This window comes from Excalfactoria chinensis, chromosome 2 (genome assembly GCF_039878825.1).
Source record: "Excalfactoria chinensis isolate bCotChi1 chromosome 2, bCotChi1.hap2, whole genome shotgun sequence".
NCBI lineage: Eukaryota > Metazoa > Chordata > Aves > Galliformes > Phasianidae > Excalfactoria > Excalfactoria chinensis.
This window is the reverse complement of record NC_092826.1, coordinates 20,110,046-20,124,060: the sequence shown is the minus strand read 5'-3', so window position 1 is coordinate 20,124,060 and position 14,015 is coordinate 20,110,046. Positions and strand designations below refer to the sequence as shown.

Genomic DNA, 14,015 nt, shown 5'->3' with positions numbered 1-14,015 from the left:
TTGGCTACAAAGCTTAGAGATGTTTTTAAAATAAAAGTAACATAACAGATTGCTTAGAGATAAACTACAGTATCTTACTATAAGATACACTGTATATTAATAGTTCATTATTATGATAGTGCTTATACAGTTTGATTCTCAATAACATGTTGAAAGTACGTAAGTGCACAAATGACAGGATTTTCATGTTGATTTTCTTTCCTTTTTCCTTTTATTGGACAAAAAATACTTATGAAAGTGAAACAGAGATTAATTGTTGAGCAGGACTCCATGTTCATGCAACTTTTTGCAATGGGATCTAGTACTTTCCTTCTTAAGGCGAGGTCATGAGTGCTTATGTTTTTCTTTATACTTCAATGAAGAGGCAATAGTGTTTTTAAGTTCTGCTTATTTAAAAGGAGATGTCCAAAGGAGATGATGAAGCTTGAATATCTTCTCCTTGCAGTCTTGTTGATTACACAACAAATTGTCACTGATCTCCTGTATCTGCATTAATAATAGACCATTTTGTTTGGTGAAGTAACTTCCTGTGTTATTGACTTATTTGACTTACTTTTTTATTTTGGTTTTATTTTTAAATCTTCTTGGCTTATTTATCTGCAGATATTATTCTCTTTGTTTCTTCTGACAGTGACTTGTAACTTGCTTAGTAATAAGCTTATTTCCTTCTTTTCCCTTAACATTCTTCCTTTTCTCCTCTCTAGGCCTTCCTTATGTTTTTAGCTTCACTGCTCATTATTCTTTCCTCCCTGGCAACCCATCATCTTATTTCAGCTACTTCTTCCTTCTTGTCTTCTCTTCTGCTGGTAATTAATTTTTGCTTGCAAATTCTTACTTCCTTGAGCATAGACCTCCTGCTTACTGAACTTTTAATATAAGTTATTTCTGAGTATTTTGTCTTTGTAAATTAATTTGCAATCAATGACTGAACTATCAATGTATAGCTCCAAAGTAATACGCCTTTAAAAATGAGTTTTGACAAAGAATGGTAGGTACTGCACAGCCCTTTAACATAGTGGGACAACCTCAAAAGAGATCTTTGAATTTTTTAGAAACGTCAGGTCTTAACAATCCGCTTTTACGGGAGGATTTATTTGTTTTTACATTCCTGGAGGAAACTGGATGGTGAGTGTGTAGGAAGCTGATAGAAAACCTCATCTTCCTACTTCTGTCTGAAAGCGGGCTCATTAAATTTGGTTAAGGCTCATCTTGCTGTGTTCACCTCCTAAGCAAGTTTTAAAAAACTCTTAAAACCTAAGAGTTGTTCAGTCTGATATTTCAGATAATTCTCTTGATATAAACAAGTAGAATTTTTAAGATCACCTGCCATTCAACAACCAAAGTAAAGTAAGAAAGAATGTATTAATTTTGCTGAAAAGTCAACAGAGAACAAGTACAAAGAATTGTGTGAGCGTTTATCATGGTTAGATGATTTTCAGTTGTGTCTTTTATACTGGGCAGTGTGTTCATACATTTCCATTTATTCAATTGAAACATCATTCCACTTCTCTCAATTTTGAACAGAATTACTCTTATTTTGTATGAGAAGAACCAGGAGGAAAAAAAAAAAAGAAAAGATTTTTAAATATAAAGTGCGTGGTTTTGTTCTCTAATAAAATTACCAGAGTAAATCTTAGGGCTGTCTAACTTATGATAAAGTGCCACATTTCTCTTAACATTTGTATTCAGACGATTCTTAACAAAACCCTAAAGCTTTAGTAGAATAAGAACAAAATAGAACTTGCACAGATTTTGCTTTTACCCTATAAAATACTGCTTATTAATCACCCAGATAGAAGAAATCGCAGAAGGGGTATATGCAGTTAGTACAAAGCAAAATGTTCACTTAGAAAACAGATTAATTAGCTAGATCATACACATAATGTCACATTTTGTAGTGTTAATAACTTATTTTCAATACAAAATGGCATGTTTCATGTAGCATATAGCATACATGTTTTGTGCAACATAGCAATAAAATCATGCATTATATAGCTCCACAAACAGTGTTTGTATTCTATATATATATTTAAAATACTGTTTCAGTTTCTGTTTTACATTCAGTGTCTGCCTGGACATGGTCCTGAGCACCCTGCTCTAATTGTCCCTGCTTGAGCAGGGAAACAGGACCAGATGGATGCAGAAATCCTTTCCAACTTTAACTACACTGAGATTCTGGGAAATAATATTAGAAGAAGTGCTGCTGGCTCTTCTTTCGGATCCTAACAGGAAAATAGTTTGGTGCCAGCTGCTTTGACTCTACCCAATGTATTACACTGAGGAGTTTTCTTACTTTATAGCCATTATTATTGAAACTTTTGTAAAGGAAAAAAAAAGAGGAAGAAAACTCTGTCTGGGTTATTATCTCATTTGAATCACATTCAGTGTTACTAGATTTTATAGATAATTGTTTGTTTGGGTTTTTCTCCAAAACATATCACAGCAATGGGAAACTCCCAATTAATTGTATTTTGTATTGAGCCTCTCCTGTGTAGAAGCGGGTGATCTATAGTCTACTGATTAAAGAGAGGCTGAACAGTTTGAATACTTTTACTTGCATTTTTAAATGGTGATGAAGAATAATCCATTGAAGAGTTTTTGTCTGCTATAAGAAGTGTAATTTAGTAAGTAATTTATGACCTGCACTGGTTGTTTAGAAAATAATTTTGTGAGAGGTAATTGTGTAAGAGATTTTGTTTGACGTGGGCAGATTTAGGTACCATGCTTATGTCTCAGGATGCTATATTTTACTCTTGTTTCAGATAACACCAATTAGCAACTGAGAAAACTAAGTAATATGGATATCTCTTCCTCCCCCACCCCCCCATTTCTTTACTGCCATGTTTGAGGCAGCATGTAAAGCTTGGTTGCAAAATCTGACATTTGCTTAATTATTTATAGATTTGGCTGATGATAGTGTCCTGTCTGCTACGTATGAGCAGGACAACTCTGATTTAAAAGGGGAAAAGACTGAATCAAGTAAATGAATTCAGTACTGTTGACCACTAAGACAGTCATTATTTTTTTTCAATAATCTTAAGGAAAATTGTTCGGTTTTGTGTGTTGCTGTGTTTTTTTGTTGTTTTTTTTTTTTTTTTGTTTGTTTTGTTTTGTTTTTTTTTAAAATTGGAACATTGTATTATTTAATTTGTAAGTTATTAAAGCATAAATTAAATGCAGAGTCATATTGATGGGGCTTTTCCTTTTCAGAATAACGAAGACTTTAATTGATCAAGATGGTTCTAGTTGGAGGGAAAAACTACCACCAATTCCAGTTGTCCCTGTTGCTGCTCAGCTACACAGGTGGGATGGAGGAAGCTTTTCGTCAGAGGTTAAGTCAAGAAGTCCCACAGAAATCAACAAAGAAGAACAGCTGCAAATGAATCGTATGTATAGCTAATGCAAATATATGTGTACTAGAAACTAATATTAACCAAAAAATGAAATACAATTAAATGTATTAAAGGAGTGACTTCTGAAAAATATTTACTAGAGAACTTAGTGAAAAGTCAAATGAGGTGATCTTTTATGTGATTAGGTTTGATACACTTTATAGAGCCACAGTTATGGTAATTATTTTTTGGAGGCCAGATGATGCGGTTTAGTTTGCAGCATGTAATTTCGGGAGTTATGTAAAATATGGCAGAACTGCTCATCAGCGGTGGCATGCAAAAATCAAACTCACTGAGTAATTACAAAGCAGGTGTGTTGAATCAGTGCTGCACACTCACTGGGTGCAGGGGAGATATTCACACCTAGCCTGCACAGCAGAGGGCAAGAAAGGCATATACTTGAAGAAGAAGCTGCTTACACATGCATTAGATATCCAAGAAAAGGCATTATTACAATGAGCCCCCAAAGTGATTGACATTTCCCCCTTCACTCCAAGTCTCATCTCTTTTACACATGTGTATTTTCGCTGGGCTTTCCGATGAAGGTTGTCATGTTTTTTTCTTGGATGGAGTATGCTTGGCTGCCTCTGGTTGGTTGCCTCATTGGCCACAGCTCTGTTCACAAATCTGCTGCTTCTTTGTTAATTTGTGGTTTTACTGTCCGAGCCTGCTACCTTGCATTCCAGAGATAGGATAACTAATGACGTTATTTGGAAAAAAGAGACCCACTGTCTGCACTAATTGTCTGGGTCTGTATAAAAGCATGTGTTATCGGCAGCGAGAACCTGGCTTACCAAGGTCAAATCTGCAGCTGCTGATTCAACACCTCATTGAACGCACATAACTTTTAGCCTAATTTACTTTCCTTAGTTCAGCAGTGTGTTGAGTCCTATCACAAGTCAGTGGTTTCCCTGACCTAATACTACAGCAGCTAAAACAGTTCTTCCCCGCTGCAAGAGAAACCCACCCTCAGTAGTATAACTAGCTGCATAATTCATAGCCATCATTTAATTGTTCATAAAAGTATTACTCAGCTGTTCAGAGCAGAACGGGTAGACTTCTGTATGGTCAGCATGTGATGAAATGGACTACAGAAGAAAAATTGTGGTGTTTTTTTAAATTACATAATTGAGCTTCAGCAGTGTCTATTCAGTGATCACTCTTAAGAAATGTTAGTTCGGAGATTTTTTTACATGTATGCACTGAGTCCTTACCTCCAGTAAGGAGACTTTCTTCCCTCTGTTTTATTCTTTTGGTGGGGTTTCCATTTTTCTTGCTCCAGTAATTCAGGTGAAGGAACCTTTCCAATTCTGCTTTTATTGATATTAAATCTTCCTGCAAAGGCCTTAGCTATATCATTTTTTGATTCTTCTTTGACTGTTAATTGATTCCCTTAACTGTTTTATGACTGTATGAATAAAATAAGCACTGAAGATATCTATCCTTCTTTAACAGAGAGGAGAATGCAACACATAATTGTGTTGCTGGCCTAGTAAGTACCAGCAATAGAGTTGTCTCTCTACAATCAATTACTGCATTAACGCGTACCTTCAAATAATCTGTACTCTTGGGCACTACAGATTTGAAGACCTTACCATTATGTGAAAAGTCATCCTTAAGCTTATTTGTGCTTGATGTAGAACAACAGCTTACACATCTGTGCCTTTATGAGAATTTGACAATTTTCTTAAGTGTGGTTCTGGAAAACTTGTACTTTATGAATAATCTGAATAATAGCATATATAAAACAATAGTAATGCTGCAGGAACGTGTTTTTTTGTTGTTTAAGGAACATGAAGGATGTTTCTGTATATTTTAAGCTCAATTATATTCATAAAAGTTTGACTCTACTTTTTAAACTGTTCAATGACTGGAGCAGTTCCATTAGTTGTGCCTGTTGTTACTGATTTATCACTTAAGGATTGGACAGTTTAGCACTTACTTTTGAAATGAAGTAGAAAACTGGTATTTTACATGAGTGTGTTGCTATTAAAACAAGCTGAGCTTTTATATTACGTTTGTACTCTGGGCTTTTTCTGTTATTAAGGGGTGCCATTAGTTGTTTTTTTCTTTTTTTAATTTTGTTGTATAACCAAGGTATGTAGTCTAAGCCATTTAACTTAACTAGGAGGGATTAAATGTGCACCATTACAACATTGTATAACTGGGAAGAGAAAGAATTGGAAGATTATCGCAAAGAGCAAAGATAGGAGTTCCTTAGGTCATGTTTAACCTGTTCTGAAACATAACAGTTAGCCATCACTGTCACCACACAGTGTGCTCCATGGGGTTTTGATATAAAATGCTTCTCAGTCTACTTCAGGAGTCATTAAAGTGCAGTCAGGATTGATGTTTCTTTGCAGGCATTAAAGTTGTGGTCTGATCTAGAAGCATGTGCAACAAATGATGTGGAAGGAATGACCATTATGAAAGAGTAAAACATTTATTTATGTATAGTTTGGTGTTTTCCAGTTACTTAAAACACCTTTATTATAAAACTCATTAACAGAATATTGCTGATGTCTCAGTAACCCCAACTGATGTGACTGTTTGCCGCTAGCTCAACATAGAAATTGACTGGTTGGTTGCTTGCAGAAAGCATATAAGGAAACATTATGGCCTTTTTGGTGTGATGGTGAAGATCTAGAAGGTTTTTAATGCCACTGATTATATCTCTGCTGCTGTAAATAAAGACAACATTTCAATGGTTCATCCCACTGTACTATGAAGAGCAGGTTGACAGGAGAGGATAAAAGCAGAGTTGTCTGTTGCATTCACGCTATTTTCAGCAAAAATAGCTACCTTGGTGTATTGGAAAGCATGTGTATGTATGCTCATAACTTTCTTAGCGCATCAGGAAGATGTGGGACAGAAATTGGAATGTGCAAACTGATAAAAATAGTCCAGATGCCAGGCAGTTATTCTTAGTCTGGGTAGATTATTCAGCTATCTGTAATGAACCAACCTTCTTATGTAACACTGTGATCCTTTCCTTATGTAGGTGAGAAAGCTGAGGAAAAGTTCAGGACATTAAAAAATGAAGGGAATGATTTGGTGAAGAGCGGTAAATATGATGAGGCTGTAAATAAATACAGTGAATGCTTGAAGTTAAATTCCAAGGACTGCACAATCTACACAAACAGGTAAAGATCTGAAATCTACCCCCGCTCTGTGGGATAATAATGCTTACATTTTTGCACTGAAAATATGGATTTTGCATCACTCAACTGTTTTTTTAAAGGAAGGCATTTTTTTCCCTCTTGATGAGAATCTCTAATAACAAAATTGATTTTTCATTAAACCACGCTGTCTTCCAAGCAGAGCAAGTATTTCTGTCAGTGATATCTATATGAAGATCTTAAGATGTATGTAAAGTAACCAAAGTGAAAGGTGTAATTAAGGTAGCATCTTGCAGAATGGTGTGAGAATACTGATTTGATATTAATTAAAAACTAACATGCAGTTGCAGTATACCAAATACAACGAATAATAATTTAGAGAGGATGTACATAATGAAAAGAGAGTAGTAGAAGCGTAGTCATGCAGCAGCGTTACTGTAAAGGTTGACCTGATTCTACGGCATAATTCTTTATGCTGTAATCCTGTCAGCTTCTTCAAACTAAGTAGGATTTTACTAGGCCAATTCCTGAATAGGAGACTTCCAAGTAATAATTAAGTGCAGAAAATCATATTGCTTATTTAATCTGGAGCACTTTATTTTTACCCGGAGTGGTTGCGTGCAGTCCATATGATATACATCCCCATACTGTCATATTAAGCTAAAATAGACTCTGCTTTTAAAGTACTTATTTCCTGCTCAATTTCCAGCATTATTCATACCTAAATTTTAACTGGAATTGGCTCTAAGTCTATCCAGTGATGTCATTAATACTTTTGATCTTGATGTATTTAAGGAAGAAAAGATGTACTGTAAGGAGAAAAAAATATAAAACAGCATATTGATATTGTGTGAAATACTGTAATAAACATTAAAGAGAGTCGGATACTGTTGGCATTACAGTACACTAGAATTTACTTATATTGCAGTGTATTCTGTTTTTCTGTGTTAGAGCTCTCTGTTACTTGAAACTGTATAAATATGAAGAGGCTAAGCAGGATTGTGATCATGTCCTTCAAGTAGAAGATTCTAATATTAAAGCTTTTTACAGAAGAGCACTAGCATACAAAGGATTACAGGTGAGGAAAAAGAACATGGCAGGTATTCTTAAGTACTTCTAAACTTGCTTATCCTCTTCAAAGGCAATCATCAGATAATTAAGTCAGTGAGTGAATATAAGCAAAGTATGCAGTGCTGATGATGTATTACTTTGTAAAGCATTAGGTATATATAGAATATAAATATTTTTTGAACATATAAATCTGCACATTGATTTACAGTAATTTGAGAAAAGAATATTGGAATAAATAAGCTTTGAATAAAGACAATTAATCAGGTTTTAAACTCTTTTATAATGTTCTAGTATACCCCTGTGTGTCCCAGTCTGTTTTTTTTTTGTCAAGGTGTTTACTGTATCTTAGCTGATTACATACAGATTCTCTTCAAGTCTGTCTTTATCTTTTCAGACTAAAATCTCAAGCTGTCTTTTGGCATCTGCACATATTTGAGTGCTTGTCATATTAAACCAGGGCTTTAATCATCTTCATTCTTTTCTACTTTCCTTTTCCAAACACACTGGAAATCTTCGTCAGTGATTTCTTTTCTCGCTCTTTGGGCAATGTGAGGATTCAGCCTTTTCCCTTCCATCAGCACACTGAAGTCATTGTCGTAATGTGAGGTACAGTGCTCATGGATTCTTTAGAATTGAGCACCAAGGGACGCACAAGATGGTTTGTTTTGGGCAGATGTAATACCTTCCTTATGGCCAGCTCTAGGGATGAGCGAGTCCTAATGCTAGGGTGATCTGGGGTTGACAAATGACTCTAACAAAAGATAGTAAGAACTAGATGCATCTATTTTGGTAAGACATAACTAAGCTGGATGATGTTATTTGTTTATGAATGCATCTGTATTTATATCAGAGGGATTTAATGAATTTTATACACTCAGATGTAGTTAAGGGAAGACTGGGATAAACAATAAAACAAGACTGGTACTTGTTTGATGAGTTAGGCCTATAATGTAGGATATGGGATGGGCTATGCCTCCTACACCTGATAGCCCAGGATGCAGTTTAAAACTTAGGAGGACTGGTTGTTTGCTGACAATGATCACAATGGTCAGAAGTCTTTTCTGGAACCTCATTTCTCTGTAGCTGTGAATATTCAGGTGTTTTAGCTTAAAAAGTAGCTGTTTGCTGAAGAAGGCACGCTGTCCCCTCGCTGTGTTCATTTGCAGATGAAGTCCACCAGCAAACCAAGGTTTGCCTGTACAACTTAACTGGTATTGAATGAAATATCTTGGATAGAAAATAGAATGTCTGTCTTTTACACTTGCGGTTTCCATTGGAGTTCCATTGGAATGCTGAGGAAGGACGTCAACTAATGATGCAACAGAGGATTAGTGTTTTTTTTTTTAGGGTTTGTTTTATTTTTTCTGTGATACTATGACCCTCAATAGCCTTATGGCACTGATTGGAACAAAGGAAATACTGGCTCCCTCACTTTTCTGTGCACAGTCTTTTACTATCTGCTGGTACATATTATCCTTATTTTTTATATTCAGCCCCCAGGGTAACTTGGTTTGTTCCATGTGGTATTTCAGCCTTCCTCAGAACTGATGCTGCTCTGAACTTTGTCTCTCTGAAGAATTTAATATAAAAATGCATAATACTGAAAGTCAACTCTTGAAATGAGAGCGCTAATTAAATGACAAGACTGATTCTGGTAGAGCAGTGTTCTAATATCACTCTGTCTTTGTATTGATCCTTCTGTAGTTTATCCTAGAATTCTTCATGTAATCTCAGTCTTCCCAAGGATAGCCAGGAATTTCCTATGTCAGCTGTTTTGAGATGAGCTGTTGAAATGATGCCCAGAATTAAGGCATAGTTGTCATTTAAATTTAATTTGACCTATTGTCAAAGCCTGCAAACGGATGATGGAGTTGCATTGAGAAGGTATTAAAATGTCGATTGTTTTTAAAAGCAGCAATTCTCAGTAGTCTGTTTTCTAATACAGGGAAATGTTTTTCAGAGCATAAATTAATTCATGCTATATATTTAACATGAATGTATTTAATCATAAAGTATTCAAACTTATCCTCGGTTTCCTTTTTTCTACCTTTAAAATTACACTGCAATTATTTTTGTCTATTTTACGTCAAGATTTCAGCATTTTTATTTCTCGTAAAAGCCAATACAATGATTGCAATTTATTTTTCCCATGCTGTGTTTATGAAAAAAAAAAATACTTTCCTTTTTACTTACAGAGCTATCAAGCCAGTGTTGATGATCTCAAGAAGGTACTTCTAATAGATCCAAATGTTCTTGAAGCAAAAAATGAACTAGAGGAGATAACCCAACTGCTCAGCCGTGGCAGCACTGCTGTCGCTGACTGTCAACAAAAGCAAAGGAAGAAAATAACCATACAAGAGGTATATCTGTTCAGTTTCACAAGCAGGCGGTACAAAATCCATACATTTGAAAGCATAATACCAAAGCATTTGGGTTTTAGTTCTGAGCTCTACACCTGCTTTAGGCAGAGTTGTATTTTTAACATATCGGAGGATGCTCACATATGTTGTGTTCTTAGGAAGAACTTCTTTACAGAAAGGGTGGTTAGGTACTGGAATAGGCTCCCCAGGGAGGTGGTTGAATCGCCATCCCTGGATGTGTTTAAGAGCCGTTTGGATGTGGTACTCAGGGATATGATTTAGCAGAGTTGTTTTTTTTTTAGAGATGGGGACTGGTTGGACTTGATGATCTTCAAGGTCTTTTCTAACCTGGGTAATTCTATGATTCTATGATTCTATGATTCAGCATCCACTCTGTTCTGTAGTTAAGCTTTGCCTACTTTGAGGTACACAACAGAAGTGAAAAAAAGTACATTTAGACAGTGAGAAACTTCAGCATGTGTTGCTTGTAATCAAAAACTCCTTAGATTTTTGAAATAGCAATTTTACAGGATATGGTTGTCCAAGAACATTTTTGCTTTTGAAGTCTGAGCTACTCAGGCAACCTCTGGCGAAGGCTCTTAGCAACATGCCAGCTGTTCTTATGCTGGTAGTGAAGCTACTGGTGTGAAGAATAAAATCCTTCCTTAAAAAGCAGTGGTATGGGTGGGATATCTGCAGAGTCTGGCAAAAAAATGCATGATTTAACATTATATATTGGATTAAAATAATAGCTTTCCAGAGTTTTTTTGAATTAAGTGGCGAAGGGATTTTCTCGGTCACCTGATGTTTTGGATTGTAACTTTGATGTTTTTGATTGTAACTTCCCATCGCTTTAGGAATGTTTTTCTTTTCCCCTTTCCTGTTTAAAATATATACTTTCCAGTCTATGCTATTAAACTGAGATTGTAATTTGGATTGTGCCATTTCAAAATGATGGTGTAATGGAAATGGCAGTTACTAACACAGCAACAACTTGTTTTATTGATATACTTCCCAGTGTCACAAGTTTGGGATTTTGTGTAACTGTTGTAAACTGGGACTAGTGTTAGTTAAGCTGTGAGTTGTGACAAAGGGATTGAGAGTGTTCAGAGAAGCTCTGGGCAGTGAATGCAGTGCTTGGAGACCTACTAACTACATTACTGGCAGCGGTAATTCTTCCAGGGCTGGGGCAGGAAGCATTGAGGTTTGTTATTGTAATTGTAGCTGCCCATTTAGACAGTTTTCCCTATCTTATCTACATGGGAATGCCATGAAAGCAGACTGCAAAGAAAATAAAAGAAAATTTAATTAGAAAGAGATTTAGCATTATAATTCCATTTGAATCAAGCTATAATTTTATGGAAGATGGCTAGATATCTCCCTTGTTACTAAGGATTATTTAAAAATAAAGCAAAAGCTCTATAAACCCAATGCCTGCAGAGATGGCTAAGCTAGCTCCCAGCACAGCACTGTCATGTGGAGTGCTGCATCTTCAGACTTTTCCAAAAGCCTGACGTGAAGCTTTTGGAGAAACCCTGTTCAGTGAGTTGTTTTGTGGAGTCAGTACAAACCTACCAGCTCCTGATAGTTTGAAGTCTGACTGTAATAAAAGTAGTTATGTAGTTGTAAATGTTGTTGGTGCTGCAACAGGTTGTCCTGAGATGTGATTGATGTCCCATCCCTGGAAACTTCTGGAGTGGGGCTGAATCAGGCCCTGGGCAACCTGCTCTAGCTGTGATGTCCCTGTTTGTTGCAGAGGAGTTGGACTAGATGGCCTTTAAAGGTCCCTTCCAACTCTAAGGGCTCTAATTGTGGAACTCAAGGGTAATTTTCTAGCAGCTGACTGATGAAGCTCTGTACAAGCTGCAAGTTGGGGAGAACTGGGAATAGAGGCAGTTAGACCATGATGAGCCTTCTGCTTCCACAGCAAGTCCACAAACAGCAACCTGATGCAACTGCTGTATGCCTGTACTATTCTGAAGTCACAGCAGGGAAGCTGTAAATGAAAAGCATAAGGAGACTAAAATTCAGTTCTGCTTGTGTTGTGTAACTTCACATTCAGCATATGTATACTGTCCTTCTTAGCTCTCTCACAGTGTTCTTCATTTGTCTTTCTACAGTGAAACACCAAGCAATGAAATTAAATGCAAAATACAGACTTTTGACTGAGAAACCTTTAAAAATAAACAAGGGTTGTACCATTCTGGGGGCAAGGAGGACACAGAGGAACATAGGAGCCTTTATTTTGTGAAGAGTAAAATGCCAGCTTTAATTTAGTGATGTTATTGCTGAATATACACGAGCTATGTATGGAATTAATGATTTGATGCCATTTTTTTTGTGAAGGTAACTGATGAACAGGAAGAGGGGCAGCTTGCGACATCAGAAGATGTGGCTGGTGATGTTAGCTCTAAAGAAGCAGTTCAGCAGAGTGTGCCATCAAAGAGCTGTGAAAAACTGACTATTTCTGAACCATCCAATGCCTATGACTTTGGTCAGATGGTGAATGCGGTGAATGCCACTAAGGATCAGTCTGCTTGTGCAGATCTTCTAACAGTTACTGATCCAAAAAAACTGCCGGCGCTGCTAAGTAACAAACTTGATGGAGAGATCTTTTTGATTTTCATCCAGTCATTGGAACATTACGTCCTTGGAAAAGACCCCGGCCTTGTATATCAGCATCTTTTCTACTTGAGCAAAGCAGAAAGATTTAAGGTAAGAACTTAGGTTAAACGAGTACTTAAACAGAAATCTGTGAGTTCTGTATTTCAATAGCAAACGATTGTGATGTTTTTGTCAAATGTTAGTATTTTCAGTTGCCTGTGCTGATTATAACCCAGTATGTTTTCTCAGGTGGTGTTGGCTCTTCTCAGCAAAAATGAAAAAGGAGAGGTTCGCCATCTGTTTGATTTGCTCACAGACAACCAGAACCATCAATACTCTTTGGAAGAACTTGACAGCCTTAAAAAGGTTTATGAACTTTGAGAACTTAACATTCATTTGTTATGTGAATGGAGCTGTTGGCCATAAGATGTCTGTATGAACTCTGCAAACACACGAGGGTTGAAGTGGGTCTCTTCACGGACGGTCTGAATTCTGTTTTATTTTGACAGCATACACGTATTTAGAACTTGCTGCTCCTTTATTTTCTTTTTAGTTGTATACAATTTTAGTCCAGAATTTAATGCATGTCTTTATGTTCAGTTACAGAGTTTGGGTTTGGCATCCTGATTTTATTTAGACCTGCAAATATCTCTTTTGCATTGATATGTAGCATGAAATACCTTGATGGTGCAGTAGAAATACACTGTCAGTCATCACTTGTTGTATCACTTCATGGGGTGTAAGCTCTTGTGGCAGAGAAGCACCTTCAAGACAAACGGGTCCATTGGCAATAGCTTTGCTATAACAAACTTACAAGTATCAACGTTTATAAATAAACCGCACAGCCCATCTGTTTCTTCACCTCCTCCCTCCCCCAGCCTGTACAAAACAGATGTAAATATTTTTGGTGCTGGATAGAGATGAATGAATAATATATTAGCTTGTCATGGAACACTTTGGCTCTAAATAATTAATTATTAACTAAATGGGTATGTTTTTTAAACGACAAACGAGTCAGTTTTAGTGCAGAGAGAGAATTTTGCTTTCTGTGTGCGTGGAAGGATCGTTAGTTTGCACAGCTTTTGAAGGCACGAACGGCTGCATCTGACAATTAAAAGGTTTAACTCCGAGTCTGTAATCAGATCACTTAAAATACCAGCTATTGCTGTTTACAGACGTATTCATAAAGCTAAAACTAAGGTGGACCAGAAGGGTTTTTGTTTTCTTTCAGGCGCTGTTTCTGTTTTCTGTTTCATTCATTCAAAGCTCCCTTTTTCAAGAGGAAGCGTTAAAACTTTTCACGTGCCCCAATGCCTTCTTTGCACATTTAATCCAGATTATATCATACTCGTAAGTGCTGCAGAAGTATCATTACGGATGTTGTTGCGGTGAAACCTTTTCTCAGGTTAACTGAAAATAAATTAATAAAGATCTTTTTCCTGAAAAATACAATTTCTGGATTCTTACAT

The 14,015-nt window shown here is 36.4% G+C and overlaps 1 protein-coding gene across 3 annotated transcripts in view; it reads left to right on the top strand.

Annotated features, from left to right (window-relative positions):
• SPAG1 (sperm associated antigen 1) overlaps window positions 1–13,988 on the top strand; it is a 36,483-nt gene extending 22,495 nt beyond the window's left edge. For all 3 annotated transcript variants that reach the window (XM_072329902.1, XM_072329903.1, XM_072329905.1), the window contains 6 exons: window positions 3,211–3,386; window positions 6,394–6,535; window positions 7,463–7,589; window positions 9,778–9,942; window positions 12,289–12,657; window positions 12,796–13,988. In XM_072329902.1, the coding sequence (XP_072186003.1) occupies window positions 3,211–3,386; window positions 6,394–6,535; window positions 7,463–7,589; window positions 9,778–9,942; window positions 12,289–12,657; window positions 12,796–12,927 (1,111 nt within the window). In that variant the 3' untranslated portion in view covers window positions 12,928–13,988. The remainder of the gene's footprint in view (window positions 1–3,210; window positions 3,387–6,393; window positions 6,536–7,462; window positions 7,590–9,777; window positions 9,943–12,288; window positions 12,658–12,795) is intronic.
• The last annotated feature ends 27 nt before the right edge of the window (window positions 13,989–14,015 follow it).